General features: G+C 42.9%; 1 protein-coding gene and 1 non-coding gene across 3 annotated transcripts in view; both read left to right on the top strand.

The window, feature by feature from the left end:
- Nucleotides 1–24,234, top strand: part of BCAS1 (brain enriched myelin associated protein 1) — a 96,931-nt gene that overhangs the window by 48,416 nt on the left and 24,281 nt on the right. For both annotated transcript variants that reach the window (XM_007457601.1, XM_007457602.1), the window contains 4 exons: nucleotides 1,678–1,824; nucleotides 3,072–3,116; nucleotides 12,155–12,331; nucleotides 23,377–23,418. In XM_007457601.1, the coding sequence (XP_007457663.1) occupies nucleotides 1,678–1,824; nucleotides 3,072–3,116; nucleotides 12,155–12,331; nucleotides 23,377–23,418 (411 nt within the window). The remainder of the gene's footprint in view (nucleotides 1–1,677; nucleotides 1,825–3,071; nucleotides 3,117–12,154; nucleotides 12,332–23,376; nucleotides 23,419–24,234) is intronic.
- On the top strand, nucleotides 2,918–2,989 carry TRNAE-UUC (transfer RNA glutamic acid (anticodon UUC)). Its single transcript has one exon. It is a non-coding gene; the product is annotated as a tRNA-Glu (tRNA).

Here is a 24,234-nt window from a genome sequence, read left to right as displayed (position 1 = left end):
CCGGGGCACGAACCCGTGTCCCCTGCATCGGCAGGCGGACTCTCAACCACTGAGCCACCAGGGAAGCCCATGTAATATTTTTAATTTAACATTCTATCTAAAAATTTTCTACTCAGCTTCGCCCAAGCAAAAATATCCATTGTACCAAAGAAATATCTTTCCAAAAAGCACTTATAAAGAATAACCTCGTGCGTGTATGTGCACATGTATGTGTGCATGTGTGTGCACCACCTAAAGTAAACTCACCACCCCTGTAGGTATACCACACTCATCTGCTATAAACAAAATGTTCAGCCATCCTCCTTATCAACCTACTTAACAACCTGGATCCGAATTATACCTAGGAACTATAAAAAGTTCCACTCATTAGAGTTCTGTTCTAATATGCACAGTAAGTTATTTTAGAACCTGTTTAAAAGTTCATCTCTTCCCAAGTAAAACACGTTTTGCCTGGAATTAACTAGAAAAGCCGAGAAGCTTGTTAAGGCCATGGCTTCTCTCTGCGTTGGGCTTTATGAAGTTCCAGCCCTTTAAGAGGCATTTCACAAGATGCACTCCTCCATTTAGAGGGAGTGCTGGGGCTGAGGGAAACCCTGTGGGATACAAGCATTATTATTACTTTTTAAAATATTCACCAAAGTGGGCTTCCCTGGTGGCGCAGTGGTTGAGAGTCCGCCTGCCAATGCAGGGGACACGGGTTCGTGCCCCAGTCCGGGAGGATCCCACATGCCGCGGAGCGGCTGGGCCCGTGAGCCATGGCCGCTGAGCCTGCGCGTCCGGAGCCTGTGCTCCGCAATGGGAGAGGCCACAGCAGTGAGAGGCCCGCGGACCGCAAAAAAATAAAAAATAAATAAAATATTCACCAAAGTGTGTTTATGCATTTTTATCACTGTTCCACAATAACCCCGTTTCTAATGCAGGCTGTTCTGGCCCAGTCCTTGGCATTAGGGTAACCCACGTGCCAAGTGAGTGTGCGGGAGGAGGTGGTCTAGAAACTCAGAGAAGGGAGTAGGTTCCATGGGTGCTGTGACCTAGAAAGACTTCAGTGGAGAAAGTAAACTTGAGCCCGAGCCTGAAGAATGAATGGGTTTGAGGTAACCTGGCTTGGCCCAAGGTCATGGGAGTGAACGTGCAAAAAGGAGGATATTCAGCATGCATCCCACCCTCCTGGGTGAGTTAGAGAGGAAAATCCGTCCCAATAGCACATCCTTCGCACAGTTAGCTCCCAGATCCTGAAAGCGGAATTATTATTTTAAAATGTCAGTACTTTTTTTTCAGTTGATACAATCCACCACTGCGGTGATTGTGGGAAATCAAATAGAGGCATCTTCCATGATTAAACTGGAAGACCACAAAATATTGGCATCATACATAACCTCTGTGCAGAATTGGGAGAAAAGGGTTTTTGTTTGGGATGCAACGTGCACTGCTGTGTTTGTTAGCCTCTGGCTCCAAACAATGTCCCTCCAACTAACTGCAAATGCTGATTATGTTAGAAAGAGGGGGCGGGGAGGGAAGAGTGACTCTCATAAGCTCCTGATTGTTCTACACCCCCGTGGGCAGAAGAAGTATGGCTGGAATTAGGGGGTAAGGGAGACAAGGGCGCGAAGCAAAAATATTACTTTGAGAGTCCACATCCAACAAGTTGCAACCATGAAAACTCTGTCTTGTTCCTAGGACATAGCTGACGGCACGGTAAAAGAAGGACAGGAAATCCCAACTGTGAGTTGCTCTGTCCCCGGGGTCCCTGAAGAACTGGAGATTGCAAAGGAGGACCCCCAGACAGAGAATAATAATTCCATCATGAGCTTCTTTAAAACTCTGGTAAGCAGTTTCATCTCCTTTTCTATTCTATTCCTCAATTTTATTGCTCAAAAGTTTTGTTAGATCTAAGAATGATGCATACTTGAATGTTACTGCTCTAAATGGCTTGATGCAGCTGGGACGTTGGAGAACAGGGACAAGGTGTGCTTCGTAAGGGACTTGGCTTTCAGTGAAGGAGTCTTTAGTTGCTGCGAACTGTGAGATTAACTATACAACATGAGCTATGTGGTAATAGAATGCTACCGCAATTGGATATCTTATGGTCATTGATCATAAAAATAATTGGAAAATACTCCCTTGAGTTGCTGACCTATCAAAGCATTTTTGCTACTCAAATGGCCAATAAAACTGTAGAAATCACTTTCTATCTTGTTACATCTAAAGCTCCCATTTGACTGGGTGGAGGCAGGGACCCACATCTTGCATTGCTTGCTCCTGTCTGACTCTTCAGACCCCACAGCTTGGCACCTGCCAGACACTCAAAAAAAGGGCTGAAGGGCTTCCCTGGTGGCACAGTGGTTAAAGAGTCCGCCTGCCGATGCAGGGGACGCGGGTTCGTGCCCCGGTCTGGGAAGATCCCACATGCCGCGGGAGCGGCTGGGCCCGTGAGCCATGGCCGCTGAGCCTGTGCGTCCGGAGCCTGTGCTCTGCAACGGGAGAGGCCCCAACAGTGAGAGGCCTGTGTACCGCAAAAAAAAAAAAAAAAGGGCTGAATGAGTGAATGCATAATTAAACAGACAGCTCCAAGTGTTCGGGCTATTCCCAAAGGCCAAGACCAACTTCAAAAGATAAAACAGAAAAGTCAACCGAATGCGCCACAAACACCAAAGGGTTGTACATTTGTTTGGATTAGTGGTGGACTTGTTGGAAAGTGTGTAGCCATCCAGGAGACAGTTTTGAATGTGGTCAAGCTCTTAGTGAATGTATAAGATCTGATGCATTTCATTATGAACTATTCATTTTGTTAACTTATGTATACTTAGGTATTACCCAGAAGTCCATGGGTTTCTACTAAATTGAAAGGACTTCTCATTACATTCCTTACTTGTAGAGTGAAGTGGACCACCCTAAATAAAAATATGAAATAGGGAATTCCCTGGTGGTGCAGTGGTTAGGACTTGGCACTTTCACTGCCGGGGCCCAGGTTCAGTCCCTGGTCGGGGAACTAAAATAAAAAGAAAGAAAGAAAGAGAAAACACCCTACAGAGCTATGGTTTTTAACATTTGGTTTTTCTCAAACTTTTAAGGTTTCGCCTAACAAAGCTGAAACAAAAAAAGATCTGGAAGACACGGTAGGTCATTTGAAGTGTGTTTGGGTTTGGGTTTGTGTGTAGAATTGGATTTGGATTTACGTATGCGTCTTTGTCTTTTGAATTTTGTGTGCGTGTGATATACATACACACATATATACATATTTAGCAATTTAATGGTGCTGTTAGATTGTCTTTAAAATGTTCCACTTACGTTAATGGTATTTTAATGAAAATTTTGGTGGGAAGCTTGAAATATGTGCCAATTCTGGCTAAATAATGTCATAAAAACCAATTTCTTATACAGAATAAGAACAGAATACTAATTATCATATATCATCTTAGTCTTTTTCGTTGTGTGTAGAGAGACCCAGGGAATATGGTAAAAGTTAGCCACTGGAAATGCGGAAGTCATGAGACTCAATTTAAAGCAGATGTGAGCTGCTAGATTTTGGTTTTTAAAAAATATGTCTTGCTTTGTTTTTCATGTAATTTGAAAAAAAATTAGTCTGCACTGCAACGGCAGTTGCTTGGTGGCATGAAATAGTCACCAGTCGACACTTGCCAAACGAAGGAACATATAGACGGGTTAGGGTGCCCTAGTGAGTGTGTGCTTTTTCGCTGTCATCCTAGAAATTCAGCCAGTTCCCCTCAAAGTACATTTTGTTTGGAATGACTACTTTCTAGAGATGTTTTCCCTTTGCACTTGAGAGAACCGACTTCCTTTCGTAGAACACGCGGTTTAAATTTCACGGGAATCATGAGGGAAATTTAACTTGGTGACAGATAAATGTCTTGTGTCCTCCTTTTGATAACTGAAAGTGCTTTGAAAGGCACGGGGACCAAACAAATGGCTTGGCCAACCCAGTGCATCTGCTCCCCGTATTTGAAGGGGCTAAGTTGTGAAAAGGATCCTGGAATTTGTCTCAGAAGACCTGTGTTCGAGCTGGAGTCCTGCTACTTGATAGCTGGGTGATCCTAACCTGTCTGAATTTCCACATCTGTAAAACTGGGGCAATAAAAATTCTGCCTCCCCAACCCCAGGACTGAATGAAGGGGTGACAGTGCCTGGTAAACCCTGGAGCTCTGTTCAAATGTAGGTGATCCCTATTTCCATAATCACAGCAGGACAGACTGAACATCAGGATTACATCTGTATTCTGATTGGTTCCTCTAGAATTTTCTTCTTCCATTGAAAAAAGATATATCTGAGGTATATACGTGCATTTTCCCATAAGGTTATTTATTTGCTACAAGGCAACTAGGGTCAAGTTCAATGAATGGTTGGGTCCAAATGTTTCTCTTTGGGTTCTGTGTCCTGCATTGTTGGAAATCACATAGTCAGCACAATAGGCTATAAACAGTGGGGTATGTGGGTGTGTTGTGTGGCTTCCCGAGTGACCTGATGCCCTCACTCCCTTTAGCTTCTCACGCATCAAGGCTCTTCCCCCACCCAGAATATGGTCCCAGCTGAAAGTACCTAGTGGTAAAATCTCATGGCCCTGCCCAGAGAGCTATGTGCTCATTGCTGATGGAACTGGATCTCAGAAGTGGGTTTTGTGAATGTAGGTTGTCCGTGATGCCCACAAACAGACCTCTTTCTACCAACCTGGTTCTCATACTTGCCTTCTTGACATCTTTTCCACTGAAGTTCTTGGATTCATGCTTTTGAAATGTCAACACTTTTGTCCATCTTCTCATTTGGCCCTGGGCAATTTTTAGCACACTCCACTGCTGCCCACAGAAAATCCCCTGCCATTTGTGACTTGAGTCAACAATTCTGAATGGTTGTAGCTGGGCTATTTTAGTTCTAATTTCCCCTCACTTTGGCTCAGTGGACTGACTCACTCTAGAAACATCTTTTGCCCAGGAGATCTACCCATCTAGAAGTCAGCAGAAATTTTTGTGGGTGATACCGCTTCCCTGGAGTTTCTAATACTGCAAAAGAGGAGATCAGTTTGAGAATGAAAGGCATTTAGTGGCAGTACTTGACTCCAGGATGCAAAAATAAATTTACTTGTCTTCAGGTGTTTTTTTTCCATTTCACGTGGCAATAGCATTTAGATTTTTAAAAATCATCGGGTAGGGACTGCGTTATCTTTTTTACTTTTTAATTTTTTTCACCTGGATATTACATGTCCTGTAGACAAAGCTTAAATATCTTGTCATTGTCTTTAGCAAATGGAGCTGCATTAATCTGGGTCATTTAAATAGGTTGCCCGTGTTGAAAATCAACATGTACCTGAAATAGACTGTGAATTTGCACTTTAACGAATCGTCTTTGAGAGTTTGAAAAAGATAAGCATTCACATGATGTCTTGTGATTGGGAGATGGGGGTGATATACCGGCAGCTAACTGACAAAGTGGATTACTGCACTTAAAAACAACAGAAAAAAAAATGCATTCTGTTCAAAAACAAAGTTCTAAGCTGTGACTGCTGTTGCCCAAAAGGCATCTAAAGCAGAAAGTGTCTGTGATGGACAAGCTGGGCAGAAGACATCCGAGATCCAGGCTAAAGGCACCAAGAAAAAGCATCTGCATAGCCCCAGGCTAGGACTCGCCTTTAGAAAATTCTTTAGGCATAAGGTCTGTATCTTGTTAAAATAGGAGGAAAAATAAGAACCCTGGTCTTCACCACATGACACATGTGCCCATCCTGTATCCAGCCAGCTCCACTTCAGTGAAGACAGAGCCTTGGGTGGTAGAAATCATTAGAGGGGAATTAAGTACTATGTGAATCAAATTTCAGAGATTTTAAGTCCCCATAATTGTAAACATCTCAGACTACTTTCGTAGTGTGGACCAGGGTTCTGAGATTATTCTTCTAACCTAGTGTTCCCCAAATGTTGAATGTTTGCATACCACCTTCATCGTTTTTGGCAGATATACCACTATTTACTTGATATTTTTATATTGAAATTGACTCATTTCCTATGTAAAGATATCTGTAAAAGAAACTTCGTATTACATCACACTTGGAAAAGCAGATCATTTTTCTTAAGAGGAATGTGCCATTATATGGGCATTATATGGGCAATAAAAAAAGAGATTACATTCTAGCTGTCTCGCTTGTGTTAAGCTCTGAATCTATTGTCATTTCTAGCTTTATGAAAAGGCAATTAGCCAGCAGTAGGGAAATGTTAAAGATTTCTCTACCGGCACCAGACTGAGATTTTCCCCCAATGGTCTTAGAAAGATGAGAACTGAAAAAGGAAAAGTATTTTCACGATTTTAATATTATTTAATATCATAGCACAATCTAAGGCCATCTCTGATCCCACCTATGGTATGCTTGCTATACTTTGGGAAATGCTCTTCTAACCTCAAGATAACAATTCTATCTTCCTGTGGTCCGTTCCATCTCTTCCCTGTATTAACTAAACTTATACTGAGCCCAAATGGAAGCCCAGGCAGAACAAAACAATGAATGAAGGCAGAGCAAGTTCTGTCTCCACGTTCTTGGGAAGTAAAGACAACAGAGAAGTGAGTTTCGGAGATTTCACTCTTCTAATGTCTACGAAAATGCCAGTATTTGTCTGAAACCATCAATTAAAAGGATCCCTGCCTTGGGCCAGCATGCTTGTAAATTTGTTTAAAATATCGACCATTCTCCACTAAGTTGAATGAACTTATTTGAAAAACTTCCCCAGCTGGATGTAATAGTCCCAGGATTGTGTATGCAAATAAAAGCTCCATAGAAAGCCCTCCCAGCGGAATCTATATTTGCATAAACAAACTATGTTATGAAACCACCCTTCGATTTCCATACGGGGTTATTTTGTCCTGTAACGAGACAAGGGGGTGGATGAGAGACACGGCAATGGGGGAGGTACCACTGTATGTGGGCGACAATTTGGTAACTGCTAGTGAAATGTGTTATGGATCTGGTACAAAGGAATCTAGCTGAATTCCCACGGATGCTTCGGTGAGTAGGGGGCCTTGAAAGTTTAAGACACTATGACTCCCCCTCCCCTGACCCCCACAGATCTGCATTTCATCACGACATTCATTTCGTGCCTCCAGAATCTCTCCCCTCCCACAAGTGGACCACCCAAGTTCAGTATTCCTGGGGCTTCCCCGAATTGTTGGCTTCACATCCTGCCAACTGAGTTGACTTTGGGGGTAGGAGAGGATTCTAAAACCACTGGGACGATGGAGAAGAAACGACCCTTTCTGGGATACTGGAACACAGACTAAGGTTTTGCCTTGAGTTACATTCGGTCTGTTTTTTTACGTCAGAGTAAAGTAAGGGGACAGTTCCCAGATGTTCTTAATTCTCATTTATACAGCAGTGTGGTAGATCTTATTGGCTTTTACCTTCATGCCTAGGACAGTGTTTTTCTTTTCCTCAATTGGTTGTTCTGTCGTCCAAAAAGATAGGAAAACAGGGCCATTAAAATTGACCAGCCAGAGTCCATCAGTGAACCTTGTTGCATGATTATGGGAGGTGTGATACTCATCCTCCTTGATTTCAGTGTGACCTAAGACAGAAAAAAGACATCCAAGCAAATTCAAGGATAAAACGTTACCTTCTAGTTTTGCTATTAAAAAAAATGTACAGTGGTTACCAATTCTGGTTAACTTCTCGTTTCATTTCTTTGTATGTCAATTTTCCTTCCTATAAAAAGAATTTGCGTAGTTCCAAAGAGGAGGGAAGGCTGACATTAATCAATGAAATAAGTTTATTGTTATAAATAATAAGGGGGTCAGCGTTTCTTTGCTGAATCTGAATTTTTTTTTTCTTGGCTTAATCACATGCCGTTCCTCAGAATAAAACCTTTTCACACGACCTGCAAATGTTGGACATGACACATGCACACAAAGCAGGACATTGTTTTAGAATGTCTTTGCCACGCCCAGAAATGTTCCCCTCCCCACTCAGGTTTGCTCAATGCCCACCCTCTCCATAAGGCAGCTAAAATATTAGCAGCTACCTCATAGGGTTCATAAGCTTATGCCACACATTCATTGTTTTTTGGTTCTTGGTACAATGTTTCCATCTTACTAACACGTCCCCTCTCCCACACTCAAATGTGAAAATTATGAAAACTTCTTGTGGAAGAAGGTAAGGTCATCTGATATGCAATCTCCACATCTAATACATTAGAATTTCATGGGTAGGGTTGCCAGATAAATAACAAGTACCCAGTTAAATTCAAATTTCAGATACACAGCAAATAATTTTTGAGTATAAATCTAAGTATGTCCCAGGCAATACTCGGGACATCCTTAGCCAAAAAAAATATTCTTTGTTGATCTGAAATTCAGATTTAACAGGACATCCTGTAGTCTCACTGTTATTTGCTAAATCTGGCAACCCTACTCAGGGGATTGTCTCCAAAAAACATGGATAGAATTTTCGTAGTCTCCTCCGTAATGCAGACAAAGAGTATGAATTCAGTTGATGCTGGCAGAACACCATTTGGGGCACTTCTCTGGGAAGCGAGGAGATGAGTAGGCAGGGAGAGGATGACTAATGGGTGTGTGTGACTCCACAGCCCTGTAAGGAGTGGGTGGGTGGACGGAAACATGACATGGCAGGGTGCTATGTGGGTAGCTCTCTGTGGCCCCTCTCGTAAAATTAATTTGTTATTTATTTAATGCCTGTTTTGAGCCAGACACTGGGTCTGATGGGAGGTAGGAGTGTAATGGTGACTAAGACATTACAGCTCTTACCTTCACAGAACTCATACTCTGGTCAGAGAGATGCATACTCAACAGTTACACAGATATACTCGTTATATTTTATTACTATACATATGATAGAGTCATGTCCTTGTCATGTTTTTCGAAGATCTCAGGGTATCTTCCCAGGGCAAAGAGAATTGGCCATTTCCCAACAAAACTGATCAGTATAGATGTGTTTCTCAACCTTTTTCCCATTATCACCCCCCCCACCGTGAAGCTTCTTTAGATATTTTCTCCCTAATTGCCCTTCTCCCCGTGGAATTTTGGTACAACAGCTACACTGTTTATCTGTTGATGTACTGTGGCCCTTAGTAGGGCCATAGGCAATATAAACATCTAAAAATTGCCCATAACACACCGCCCCAAGAACAAGGGCAATCTCACCCCCCAACTTTCCCCCACGTGGAGTTAAGATTGCCGTGGCTGAGAATGCATATGGCGTAGACGGTTCCATCCCCTGATGGGCACAACAGCACATGGAGTGGGGAGACCTTGGTCTGTTGGAAGCAGTGTAGACAGAGTAGCTATTCAGAGTCTGGGTTTGGGTATCAGACTCCCTGGATTCAGATGCCAACCCTGTCGCCTTATAAGTGCAATCACAGGCAAGTTACTAAACCACCTGGGACCAAAATTTCCCTAACAATAAAATGGACATAACAATTAGTTCCTTCCTCATAGGACTGTTGTTAGAACATTCAATTGCTTAAAACGGTGCCTGGCACTGGTACCTTTTATTGTTACTATTAAATCAGAGTTAAAAGTTGGCCATCTCTCTGCCTAGTCTCCTTGGACCCTAGTCCCTATTCAAGAGGCTGAGAGAGAAAGGAGGCTGAGGGGAACAGAAGGAAAGGGTAAAACCAGCCAAACCAGAGGCGTGTGATGGGCTAAGCAAACTAGACCTGTCGTGTCTAGAAATCTAGAACTCCAGAACTAGCTTTTTTTGGTAACCGCCATGTGGCTTTGGCTGAGTAGGCTGAGCACATACGAAGGGGTATCCAGGAGCTGGTCAGGGTAACACGGCATCTCTAAGTATAGAAATCAAAGCAGCAGAATTTAAATCAAAGCAGTGTGGAGCAATGGAGCATCTACTGTAATGACATGAGCAGAATGGATGGTTTACTTAAGCCAGCAAGAACCCTTTCTTAGAGATAGAAGTGAGGTCAGCCTCACCCCCCACCCTGGATTCTTGGCCTAACATGAACCCCTTGAGCAAGTGGGGATTTTCCCAAGAAAGCAGAAGGGGAGTTGATGTTGGGGACCACGCGTGGCCACTCCTTTCCTTCCTGCTTCCATCACGGCTCTCTGATGCTTTCCGAGGGCGCTGAGAGCACGCTGTTCGCTGTGCCTGGTGTGCTTCTCTTCCCTCCTGCAGCTAATTTCTAGTCACCCTTCAGGTCATGGCACAGCATCCCTTTCTCTATCAAGCCTTCCTGATTGCCATGATGGATCTAATTTCCTAGTTTAGCCTTTTTTTTTTTTTTGCACCAAATCCTTCTCTCCACCCCACAGCACTTATCATAGTTGAAATTTCACATACATTTGTGGAATTATTTGTTTGGTGTCTCTCTCTCTCTCTCTATTAGGACATGTAACCCCAGCACTCAGTACCCATCGCAGGTCATAGAAGGCAGTCGATGCATTTTTTATGAGTAAATGAATAAATCATAATACTTTCCTCCTGTTTTCTGGAAAAGCAAGCAAGCTAGTTGGTGGAGGGCACTTCCCCTTCAACCAGTGCTTGTTAATGTAATTACCATTTAGAGCTAAAACAGCACCAGGTGTCCGAGACCATTTGGAACATGCATAAATGCAGAACTGTCTGAGCTCAGCCATTTTGATTGCACTGTTGATACAAGGCAGAGGTTATTTTAAACCCTAGCATTATGCGGTTTTATACATTTTTAAATGGAACTGGGATTATTCCAGGATCACCTATCACAAAAGTCATTTCTATACATTGGCCCTGTAGCTCCTGATTCGAACATAGAATCTGTTCAATAAATGACTCCGTCTTAGTATCAAAAAAGTCAGCACAGAAGATATTGTCTTACATCAGATAGTAAAGTTCACATTACTTGTGAACTCCCTTTGGAGGGGCAACGTGCGGTGTGGAAAGAGCGCCAGATAGGAGCCGGAAGTCTGGATCTGAGACCAGACTGTGCCCCTGGTTAGTGTAGGGCAAATCGTAGATCTCAATTTCCCCATCCATGAAAATTCGGGCATTCGATTAGGTGGTCTCTAAGACTCTTTCCAACGTCAGAAATACTCTGAAACGTCCTGAATTTTTCCACACCCTGTTTTTACTGCCAGATTTTTTTTTTCTTTTATTCAGAAAATGTAGTCAAAGATCTGACCTCCCTGGGAATTTAAAGGGTTGTGTCACAAGTCCCTGGACCAAGGATCATTAAACTGAAGATGCTTAAGATGACGAGGTTAGGTCAGGTGAGCCCAGTGTTAAAATTTTTAATGCAATGTTCACTCACGTCGAGATAAATGGAGACTGTAATTCTCCTAACTCTTCCTTTGTCCCATGAGTCAGGAGGTGGCAGAGCATGGAAGTAACAGCCCAGTCACTGAAGAGATCAGATGTCCCGGAAGTGGACCTCAGCCTGGCCACTCAGAGTGTGGAGAGATAGGGGGCGGTGGCTTGGAGAGAAGGTGGGGGAGAGAAAGAGAATAGGGACTGAGTGAATAGCATTTGGAGTTTTACATCAATTACAATCCATCCAGTCACATCTAATTTAGATGTGGAGGCTGCATCTAAAAGTGAAGAAATGGGGGTTGTGGATGCTCTTCAAACTCAAACCTCTTCCCTGAGTTCCTTACACAAACTCTATAGACTGTAGATCTATAGATCTTTATAGACTAAACTTTGTAGACTATAGATCACTATAGTAATCTCTAAAGCAGAGTGTGAGAGGAAAACTTCAGCACTTCTCTTTTGAAGTCTTTTTATTGGAACCCATCTTTCATTTCAAATTTGGATTAGTAAAACAATACATCTTTATCATGTAAACAAATACGTGTGTATTGGAGGTGCATGTTCAGACTATCTTTACTGCCATGACCATGGTCGAAAGAAGACCAGGGTCCTCGACACTACCTAACATTCTAACAGCCAAGTGCCTCTTCCAATCACTTTGAGTCCTAATGCGTTACTTACATAAACATGTTACATAATGGTTCTATATTTTTTTTTTCTGCAAAAGGGATATATCTTGATCTTTTTCCAAGATTTTAACACAAATCCACATCCATGTAGAATATTTGGAAAATACAGAAAATTATGAAGAAGACACTTAATTTGCATAACCCCAGTCCATATTTGTAAAAAAGAGATCTTTTGCTTTTGAAATCCTGAGATCATTTTAATTTTTTTGAACTCTTATAGGGTGCCGAAAAGTCACCCGCCGTTTCAGCCGACCTCAAGTCAGACAAAGGCAATGTTACGCCCCAGGAGCCCCAAGGGGCTGCCAAGAATTCTACATCCACTGAAACAGCAAAGGAAGGTGCCAAGGAAAAGGGGGGCCCCACCTCTCTGCCTCTGGGCAAACTGTTCTGGAAAAAGGTAAGTCCTGGTTTCAAGATTTGGAGAGTCCTTGGGGCTAGGATGACTTGAGATATGGTTTCTACTGGGCCAACTGATGTATTCAGCAATGCATGGAGTTTCTTGTTCTCCAGAATGACTCAACTTGCCATTGAGTTGAAGACTTGTAGCTAACCCCCGGGAAAAATGAAATACCTATCGTGTCAGAAGCATGTGTTCTGTGGGAAAGAAAAGGAAAGTGAACAAGTAGAATTTTTTATTCTTGGAATTAATCCGGTTCATGACAGAGGTTTATGGTATTTCGTGATTTCATTTTCTTTCTAAAATGGTGGGTTACATAAAGGTTATGCCCCCACCAGCAGTATAAGGGAGCACATTATCCTACAGCCTTGACAACAGCGTTTTATCAAACTTCTTAATACTCGCCAGTCTTATTTTTTTATTTTTTTATTTTTTATTTTTTTGCGGTATGCGGGCCTCTCCCTGTTGTGGCCTCTCCCATTGCGGAGCACAGGCTCCGGACGCGCAGGCTCAGCGGCCATGGCTCACGGGCCCAGCCGCTCCGCGGCATGTGGGATCCTCCCGGACCAGGGCTCAAACCCGCGTCCCCTGCATCGGCAGGCGGACTCCCAACCACTGCGCCACCAGGGAAGCCCCTCGCCAGTCTTATAGAGTGAAAAATGGTACTCAAGTGTAATTTTAAATTATGTATAGTTTGTGAATGAGGTAGGGTGCCTTTTTTTATCTGTGTTAAGAACCATTAATGTTTTTCTGTGAATTGTTTATTCATAAGTTTTGCCCGTTTCCTAAAAATTGGATCGTTGTGTAGATTGTTCCTTTCATCACGGTACAATATTTCTCTCTGTCCCTTTAACAGCTTGAGGCTGTTAGTGTATTTAACATCAACGTTGTTTTGCTCACGGTACATCTTTGGCCATTCTTGTATCTTCAGTCTTCCTTAGATTTAAGACTTGTGAATATATTTTTAGTTCCAGAACAAACAAACGAAACTAATAAAATGTGGGTTACTCTGGTTTCCTCCTGGCTTTCTCTGAGCTCTCCCAGCCTGGCGAGATGAACCGCCTCTGGGCTCTCTGCCCCTCCTACCCCAGCCAGATGGAAGCAGCCATCAGCAGCTCCAAGGTCTCCATCTCCTTGGTTGTCAACCAGTTCACCACCAGGGCAAGCCCACGAGGTGCTCTGTGAGAGGAAAATTCAAACCGCTGTCTGAATTCTTTTCCCTTGAGAATTAAGGTGCTGAGTAAGGAAATGAGGTGGGTGGGGCTGAGTAATTCTGAGAGCTATTCCCTGATCTCATTGCTGAGCAAACCGTAGCTGCCAGACAGGTGCAGAACTCTTGCCTGTTTTAAATGTGGCCAAGAGATGAGCGAGAAGTCAGGGATGGGGCAGGGGGGCGGTGGTGGGGGCAGGTGTAAGATAGAGCTGGGAAAATCTAACTTAGCCGTTTCAACAAAACATCCATGCCACTTGGCACGCAATGCAAGGAAGGTGATAAATACAGATGCCACTGTGCTGTTTGTTAGTTTATGCTCTTGTCCAGAATCCAGCTGGATTTCTGAAATTTTCTCCTGTTTGTTTTCTGTTGTACAGAAATCTCCCTTCTAGGTTCTGCCCAGAACACAAACTCTTAATATGAAAACTTGGGATGATGTCACTTGGCATATTCTGTTCTAATCCCCCTTCTTCACCAGTCTTTTTGTACAAAAATATTTTATCAGCAATATAATGAAGGGAAGAATTTCCAAGAAAGTTACATCCATATATTGGTGGCAAGGGAGAGACTTAACTGACTCATATTCAAATATTTTTACTTAAACAGCCGTATATACGTATATTCAAAGTGTATTAGGAAAAATGAAAGTAGCACCTTAAAGTCAAGATTTAACATATATTTTGGTCAAGGTGAGACTATATGGATTTAGTTTAAAAAGGTAATCCAATTAAAAGGAAAGTGTTATGTAATTAGTGGTACAGATCATAAGTAAATAACGGTAAATCGGGGTCCTCCAGGAAGCGGACACTAAGACAGAATTGACGTGCAGGAGATTTATCAGAGGAAACCGACTGTGGAGGATAAAGGGAAGGGGGCAGGAGAGGGTGGCGAGAGGCTGCAGACCACAGCGAGGGGCTGACACCTCTGGGCAGGGAGAGAGGGAAGGAGGAGAGGGTTGGAAAGACCTCAGGGTGGCGGTGGTGCTGAGCCGGGCAGGAGGTATCCCCCAGAGCAGAGCATGCCCCCGGGGGGAGTCCTGCATTGGGCAGGACCAGCCCAGCACCCTCTGTGCTCAGTCGTTTCCGGGGAGCAGCGAGGAGATCTCAGCGGTAGCGGATGCTGAAGGCGCGACAATCGAAGCCTGCCTTTCTTGCAGGGAAATCTGACCAGCACACGGCCACGGCTGCCACAGATGGTGCGTACAACGTGGCAGAACTATACCGGAGGTCAGCAAACGACTGAAGTTGGAGGAACACTGATGCAGGGTTAAAAGCTTAGAGTCAGACAGATCCCACTCTGAGTCCCAATCCACCTCCATGAGCCTCAGTTTCCTCATTTGTGAAATGCAAACGGTAATAGTACCCGTGCCATGGAAATGAGCGAGGATTAAATTTAAAAAGGCCGGTACACTCTTCCCCGCCACCATCACCACCACCGCGGTTCACACAACAGCGTCTGATGAGTGGTCCGTCCTCCTTCCGTCATTTATGCTCAGAGGATTGGGACACTAACATGTCCACTTCTGCATCTTTCTGTGCCATCCAGTCTGGGGAGGCTTCTAAACTTCACATGCTTTATCTTTCCTTATCTTTGGCATCTATAAGGGATGTGTTGGTTCCTCTTTGAAATTCTGGCTCTTTCCATTGAAAATAAAAGTCAGGACCACTGGGCATTCATCTATTCATTTATTTCAGTCTCACTGTTTTTTCACCATTGTCTGACTTTTATTTCTTTAGTAGATCATAAAAACAGTGAGGTTAAGAGAAGCTAAGAACCAAGTCTCCTGTAAACCTTGTCTTTCCTTTCTTCCACCCAATCTGAAAGAACAGATTATATGGAAGTGAAAAAGGGGAGAGTCACTCATTCAGCAGTGGTTTTAATCACTTTCTTTGTGCTAATTTTTTGGGTGTGTGTGTGTGTGTGCTACGTTTTAGGCATTGAAAAAATATCAGTGAGCAGACTGCTGCCCTCTGGTAGCTTACATTCTCATGAAGGAACTTATTTCTAGTAGGAAACAAAATGAAAGTCTTTGTTTTCTTTTCTTTAAATTAGAATAAGCTTTGGCTATAAAACCACTCTTGTGAAAATGTTGGAAAACAAACAAAGGGAAACACCAGAAAATGCTGATATTCCCACTAACTAACCCTAAGCTCGCTTTCTTCTCTTTTAATTGAAAAGCTTTTAAAGAAACACATTTTGAAGTTTGCAATTACGAACATCAGAAATGAATTTTTCCCCTAACAGGCTGTCAGTATGAAACTATGCATTATTTTGATTTATAGTCTGGATTGCTAAAGTAGTTCTTATTATAAACAAAAACAAAAATAACCTTTGAGAAAATTAATTTCAAATTATGTTGCGCTTGCCAGAAAATGTTTAAATCCAGTTATATGGCCTAACTGTGCCCTTGATTGTTCAGGGTTAACTGGAATACCATTTGCTCTGTGACCTCACAAAAGTTATTTACTCTGTTTGGGTTTCTTTTTCCTCCTCTGTTGAGTGAAAAGATTGGAGTAGATTATCTTAAAAAATCTTGGGGATGGCGAGTTTGCGTAACAGTCAGAATCAGAAAGGTGGGACTATGTAACCTTGGGCAAATTACTTGACCACTCAGAGCCTTTATTTTCTTATCTGTAAAATAGGCACTGTGTTTATCTCACAGTGTTGTTATGAGAATCCAGTCATTTACACGGAGAGCATCTGAGACTTACTAAGTGCTCAGTGAACAGTGTTACCCTCATTTCTTCAAGTATGACATCGCTGGTTATGATCTGAAAAGCCACATGGGGCTTCTAGTGCCAGTAGCACCCGAGGTACACAACAAGTCTAAGACATATTTGCTACCATCAAAACGTTGAAATCCATTTGGAGGAATAGGATATACACGCATGCATGCACGCGTGCGTGTGTATGTGTATGTGCCTGCACACAATTAGTAAATGATGCATTTGGAGCATCTTCAAAACAGCTTTTTTCCTGCTTTCCTTTGGGAGAGACAAATGATGAATTAGAAAAATAATGTGAATTCTGAAGCCAAAGAGACACATAGTCAAATCTCGGCTCTGACAGTTACTGGCTGGCTGAATGTGAGCAGAGACTTAAACCCTCCAAGCCTCGCTTTCCTCAGCTCTGAAAGTAGGAGGTGGTACCTACCTTTCATGATTTTGGGGAGAACTGAGTTGGAAAATGAATGCAAAGTGAGTGGCATTCAGTGAGTGAAAGCTCCATTACAAAACAGTCAAGTGTGGAATCCAGTGTTAATCCGTGGAATACAGGTTAAAAACGCTACGGCTGTTTAGACGAGGGAGCGGTCAGTGTAGGTCAAGATAGACTAAGAGAACTTAAAAATTCCTTTGACTCGTCTGGGTTGTTTCAAATACGGAATCTTGTGTGTGATCCCAGAATCCATGGGGATCCTGGTTTAGAAAGTCCGGCACAGGGCTGGACAATTATGGAAGCACTTGAAAGATGGGATGGAGTATCCAGCCTTGATAGAAAAAGTCTTAGGTCCACCGTGAAATCAGTGAACTCAGAACAGCTGTCACGTGATCCAAATGGTGCTTCTGGAAGACTTGGTAGCAACAGGGTGTCTTCTGGCTTAAGTGCTACCATGTGACAGCATTTTAAAGAAACATTCCTTTAAGAATTGAAATGCGCTGTTTAAAGGAGAGGAGCTCTTGTTAATCACGTTTATATGATAAGTACATATGCTGTTTAGATCCTTATTCTTGGCAATATAAATGTCCAGACAAGATCCTTTAGATTTCAAACTGGATTTTTGTTGTTGTTGTTAATGAGATTGGGCAATTTTTAGACTCGCCAGATAACAGCCAGATGTCCAGTTTATTGAAAAAGATTGAAGTGTTCCTGGTTTTGAGATTCGAATGAGAATCCCACGCTCTGTGTGTTTCCTGACCAGCCCCACACCTTATCATGCTCCTCTGGCTGAAGGGCTTGAGACCCTAATAAATGCCTCTGGTCTGCAGAAATCGACCTTGCACTTTAGAATCATTCTGTCTCATTCACTTTGAAGTGAGTTGCTGTGCCGTCCGATTTTCCTTCCTGTCTCTAAAATTCCTTTTCCAAACATATTCCCAGTGTGGAAGAGTTAGTCTTCTTTCCTCCTCCTTAGAGATCATCCATCACAGCGTACTCGCTGGCAGTGGAAATGATGAATCGGAATCTGGTTCTGCTGGGTCCTCAGCTCATAGGCTTTTTGCTGTGTGGAAAAGATGAGGAGAAAAGGAAGACGCTGTCCAATGTCTTTGTCTGTAGTTGTGTATTGAACGTGGAAACCATCCTGGTTACAGATACACATTAAATGTGAGATCCAGGATGTCAGCTTTGACGGAGAATTAGAGACACACCTCAAACTTCAAAGGGAGGTATTGTTTTAGAATAAGAGCAAAATTTAATAGGTATTGGAGCAGAGGCCTAGAAATTAGGGGAGATCTGCTTCCTTTTTGAAGACCGACATGGAATACTAACGTAAAAAAATTAACCTGCTGCCTAACGCAGAGCGCAATAATACGGGTTGTTATCATTATTATTATCTTTGTTAGCGTTACTGTTTTTCTTCAGTTCTGTAGTGTCGCATCTAAGGCATGTTCACAAGATGGGTAGATGCAAGCCAACAAAGAATATTTATTAGGGGATCAAAACCACATGCAAGAAGCTGTCTTTGGGACGGCCTCTGGAATCTGGCCTCAGGCCTGTTTATTCAGAGTTTTTATTTGTAACTTGGTCAATAAACTGTGAAGCGCATTTGTCAAGTTTACAGGCTGGGTGGGCTCATTAATGCAATCCAAAACATAAACAATAAGGATCTCAAAATACTGGCACAATGGGCTGAAGTTAGGATGTCCTGGGTTTTTTGTTTTGCGAAGGTCAATGTGCCACTTACCCTGTAGGGAGCAGATCATCACGATTTTAACTGAGATTCACACCATACTGTACCCCATTCCAATGCTGGAACCCAGTATAACCTAAGAGCAGTGTTAAAAATGTCTGCTCCTAAGGGATTCAGAAGCAGACATATATCTGAGACAGATATAAGGAAATTTTGAAAGCAACGTGGAATTAGTCAAGAAAAGTTTTTTTTTAATATACTTTATTGAAGTATAATTGATTTCCAGTGTTGTGTTAATTTCTGCTGTATAGCAAAGTGATTCAGTTATATGTATATATACATTCTTTATCATATTCTTTTCCATTACGGTTTATCACAGGATATTAAATATATTTCCCTGTGCTATACAGTAGGACTTTGTTGTTTATCCATTCTCTATATAATAGTTTGCATCTGCTAATACCAAATTCCCAATCCATCCCTCCCCCACTCCCTTTCCCCCTTGGCAACCACAGGTCTGTTCTCTATGTCTGTGAGTCTGTATCTGTTTTGTTGATAAGTTCATTTCTGTCATATTTTAGACTCCACATAAGAGTGATGTATGGTATTTGTCTTTCTCTTTCTGACTTACTTCATTTAGTATGATAATTTCAAGGTCCATCCACGTTGCTGCAAATGGCATTATTTCATTCTTTTTTATGGCTGAGAAGTATTCCATTGCATACATATCTGTACCACATCTTCTTTATCCATTCATCTGTCGATGGACATTTAGGCTGTTTCCATGTCTTGGTTATTGTGAATAGTGCTGCTATGAACATAGCGGTGCACGTATCTTTTTGACTTATAGCTTTGTCCACATATATGCCCAGGAGTAGGACTGCTGGATCATATGGCAACTCTATTTTTAGTTCTGTGAGGAACTTCCATACTGTTTTCCGTAGTGGCTGCACCAATTTACATTCCCATCAACAATGTAGGAGGGTTCCCTAAGAAAAGTCTTAAATAGGTCAAGTAGGCCTAATTTATGCCACTCTTCCCCAGCATTCACAAAAATCGTTTCCATTAATTGAACACATCCTACGTGCGGGCACTGTGCTAAGTGCTTTACACATATGAGATTAACATCAGCAGTCTTCATCGACTGAGGCACGTCAATCCACACCCCTACTCATCCCATTCAAGTAGTTCTAGGAATCTAAGAAATGTGATCACAAATCAGCCCAGGCCCCCCATATGTCTCTACTGGGTGATCACTCCCAAACCACACCGCTGTCACCAGAGCCACCAAGGAGAAGGTCCACACCAACTTACCCGATGCCTCAGTGATGTCCTCACGAGCCTGCCGTAGTTCCCCTGACACTTGCAAAGCAGTAGGAGAAAACTCTCTTTCTGTGTGGTGCTCAGCTCTGGGAGCAGCGGCTCGGGACACAGAGTGACACCATTTAACAGGACCCACCCTCGGCATCCACGCAGCCCTTTTCTCCCCAGTGGACGCCCAACTCGAGGGTAGCTGAGCTGGTCTGAGTTGGTCTACCAGCCACCAGCATCCTACCCAGAACTCCCCCGGCAGGTAGCTGGCTTGCCTGGAGTCCTAACTGCCATATGGGTGAGCGCTCTTCCTGATGTCCTTTTCTTAAAGTCTTTATTCCTTCTCCTCTTATGCCTTCTGACTTCTAGAAAAGACTGTAGACAACTGACCCCTCATTGCAAACATGGCTTAAGTTGTCCCTCCCACCATACACACACCTTCCAGAGTCTCTAATCCCCATGGAAAGGGAGGTCCTCACATACGTACCGGGAGGAGCTGTGTGGCCTGACCCCAGCCACCGGACGTAGGTGAGTCTCAGCTCTCCTCAGCCATGACTTTCCCTTCACAGGCTTTATTGTATCTATTCCTTGGAACAACCCTCTGATTGGTAACAGTCTAATAAATAGCCCACTTTTGAGTAAGTGAACTGAGGCTCAGAGAGCTGTGGTTCACTGGCCCAAGGTTGAACAGCTAAAACACTGAATTTGAACCTGACTCCATAGCCCAAGATGCTCTAGACTTGGGTTCTGAGCAGGTTTTCCTTACATGTGCCGAACACTAAAGGGAAACAAGAACCTGGCGTCTCATTATCCATTTTTGGGTCCTTCCTTTAACTGGATTTCAGCCACCCCAACACGAAGGCTATGCCCTTAGGCCAGTGTGCAAATGTACAAAAATGTGCAAAATGATTTTGAGTGGTTCTTGAAGACAGCCCTAAACATTTAATCAGTCATGTAATGCAAAGTTATCTTCTCGCCATTCTACTCCATTTTCTTTGGTGACCTTAATTATAAAATCTCTTCGTGATATTAACAGGCATTTTTTACTGTGCTAATAACACTTGCTGGTCTCTCTTTTTAACAAAAACTTAAAAATAATTATAATTTAATGAGCATTTTTGTTTTATTCATTGCAGTAATTTTGATACATACTTTTGGTTACAGGGAGGATGTTGATATTACATTCATGATAATGATAAGATGCTTTCTTTTAAAATATATTTGTTTAAGTAAAAAGACAGTCAACTTAAAGAAAAATATCACATAAATACAGATGGTACACGGGCAGGTCAAGAATCGTGAAAATGGTATGCAAATTACTGACTTTTGAGAAATGTCCCACTGGGCTAATTCCCAAAATAAAGAGTGTTTTGCTGGGTGGTAGAACTTTGAAGTGGGAAATAGTCATTTCTTTTGAAACAGACAGTACTTATAATGCCAACTTTGAAACATCAGAAGGATCTGGATGTCTGAAGCCATAACAAAGATGATGGAAACATCACTGTTGAGAATAGCTCCTTCCACGCCGCACCATCGCCTACACCCAGTTCTCAGTTTCCTCTGGAAAACAGTGAGCAGTCAACAGCCAAGAACTTGCCAGACACAGGAAACCAAAGCACAAACTAGTCTCCTTACAACCAACTGGGACAGGAAAGAGGCCTTGAAAACCTAAAAGTGCCGTTCTTACATAGTGGGAGGGTTTTCTCAGCCTAATGTAGACAGTATATTGACTCTTGAAACTTTTGTGGGTGAGGTTTAAGGACGCCTGGCTTTTAAAATATCATTTAACTCTTTGCCTTTTCATGGGATTAAATAGCATCCAGGTGGTCTCGGGAGAAGGGGTGTAGTTCCAAGAAAGCTACGCTGCTTGCAATTCCTTCTGAGTGTGCTATAATTTTCTGACAATCAGAAGCTTCCAGAAAACCCACAGTCCGTTTTAGGGACATATTTTGTGCGCAGGTAAGCTTCAGTATGAGAAGATAAGGAGAAATAAATGGTCCAAGCTGAAGATCTCATCTAGCGAGAGAGCAAGTCTGGTAGAGGAGAAAGAAGCCCGCACAGTCACACGCACACACACACACACACACACACACACACACACACACACACACAAAGTGATTCTTTTTTTTTTTAATAAATTTATATATTTTATTTATTTTATTTTTGGCTGCGTTGGGTCTTCGTTGCTGCATGCAGGCTTTCTCTAGTTGGGCGAGTGGGGGCTACTCTTTGCTGCTGTGCACGGGCTTCTCATTGTGGTAGCTTCTCTTGTTGCAGAGCATGGGCTCTAGGTGCGGGGGCTTCAGTAATTGTGGCACATGGGCTCAGTAGTTGTGGCGCACGGGCTTATTTGCTCCGCGGCATGTGGGATCTTCCCGGACCAGGGCTCAAACCCATGTCGCCTGCATTGGCAGGCGGATTCTTTACCACTGCGCCACCAGGGAAGCCCCACACAAAGTGATTCTGATCCTTCAAGTTATCACGGCAGGGGGAAAACCTGGCTTTTGGAACCATTTTCACCACTTTCTAGTTGTACCATCCTGAACAAGTGACTTCACCTCTCTGTACTTCCATTTCTTGTCGCGTAAGTGAAGGTCATCATGCTGACCGCTTGGGGCTACTTTGACATGGTGAGTGCAGAGTACCAAATGGAGAAGATATATTTGCAAATGTCTGGTCCCTTCTTCCTCTCCCACTGCATGTTTTTAAAGCAAAAGTAAAGGCAGGACTTGGAACAAAATCAACATAGATAAGAGTTCTTACCCTGGAATCCAAAAGAAAGACAAGGGTCTATGAACACCCTGAAATTATTTGCAAAATATTTTGTTCATGTTTACTTTTCTGGGAAGAGAGACCAACTCTGTCAAGTGAGTCTCAAAGTGGTCTGTAGACACCACCACCCACCCACCTAAAAATCCTTCAGAACAACTGCAAAAAGTATGCAAAGATGACCTCCCAAGTTGGAGCTTGGCAAACTGATATAATGATTGTGACACTGACCTTTGATAGAATTTGGATAACTCCTCTCCTATTTGGGGCAGGACTGTAGATGCCAGAATTACTGCAGGGATTACCAGGGTTTGAAGCTGGGTGTGTTGGACCCCAGCCCTCTGGCCCTTCATAGAAGTATTTTAACCAGATTGCACTTTGGCGTGGTGACCTTGGCCTACGTCGAATGCTGATGTAAGATGGAGCTTCGGATGCTGGCCACTGCCCGACTGCCAGGGTAAAGCTGAGTACTGCTTGCTCTCTGAGGACCATGGGATGGATTTCTCTGGACATGTTACCAGAATTTTCCTGAGAAGCTCATGTATCTTGCCTAACAGTGAGTGTATCGTGTGACCAATCATAGATCCCTCTTTTCATCAGCTACCAGAAACTGTCAAGGCAAACGTGTTCCTTGCCCACAGCCAAGACTGTAGTTTGTGTTTTCTGTCGCATCCCTTCTCTTCACTCCATTTGTATTCTGCCTGCATCTGGATGTTTATTTTTCCTTTGTTACATTTTAAAATACATAACTTAATTTACACTGTTTACATTTGTGTAAAGCTCCTTGAGTTTCTTCTTGGAACAAGGTACGCATAAGCTATGTCCAAGAATGGCACCCGAGAGCTGTTAGCCCTGGTTTTGGTAACAGTCTGACTCTTACTTTTGTTTTTATCTTCCCTTTAGTCAGTTAAAGAGGATTCAGTTCCCACAGGTGCAGAGGAGAATGTAAGTTATGCATTAAATGACAGAATCATTCCATACTCATCTCCGGCATGATGGACCACTGGGCGTGTCAGCTCTGGGGTCCTGGGTTCTTGCATGTTCCAAGTGTTATTCATCCGCTGTAGACTCTTTCTCCCTTTCACGGAATTAGGGACCATGGGGGAACAACTTTGGATAAATATTTGTAAAGCCCATTGAACCAATGCAAATAAAATGCAAAATCAGAGCACACATTTTTAGCATTTGTTACCATTTAGGGGCTGAAAGAGCCTACTAAACGTAAGAACATCTTGCCACTTCCTTAAGGGACAACGAACGATGCCGCACCCTCTGCTTCATCTTACTTTGATTGCTCTTTCGCCTTTATTTCCATGGCAACCTAGATTCTCCACTAACAGTGGGCGGTACCCAGGACAGGTAGTTGCATCAGGCATGATGGCAGATTGCTGCAATAGTTGCTGTGAGACTCTTGGTCTCGGGCAGGAGGGCCAACTGTGGGTCTACACTTGACAGACATAGGTTGAGCCTCACTCTCTTTTTGGCCTTTAATATCCGAGAGTGATGGTCAAAACTTTCAAGACACTGCATTCATGTCTGAAGGACATGGCTCCACGTGAGACACCACAAAAATGTATCTTTCCAAAACCTCTTCCAGGGAGATGAATAAATTGGCCTTATGAGTTTCAGACCCTAAACAGTAGCTTTTTTCTGCTCTGAAAGAAGTACAGTCTTTGGAAAATGTTCTAAGTGGGCGAAGCTCACAGCCCCTTAAGATAGAAACTGTTCGTTATCATTTCACCAAAGCAAAATATGTTTGGC

Source organism: Lipotes vexillifer, unplaced genomic scaffold (assembly GCF_000442215.2).
Source record: "Lipotes vexillifer unplaced genomic scaffold, Lipotes_vexillifer_v1.1 scaffold1186, whole genome shotgun sequence".
NCBI classification, from domain to species: domain Eukaryota; kingdom Metazoa; phylum Chordata; class Mammalia; order Artiodactyla; family Lipotidae; genus Lipotes; species Lipotes vexillifer.
Note: the sequence above shows the minus strand (reverse complement) of the source record. Positions and strands in the feature narration are given on the sequence as shown.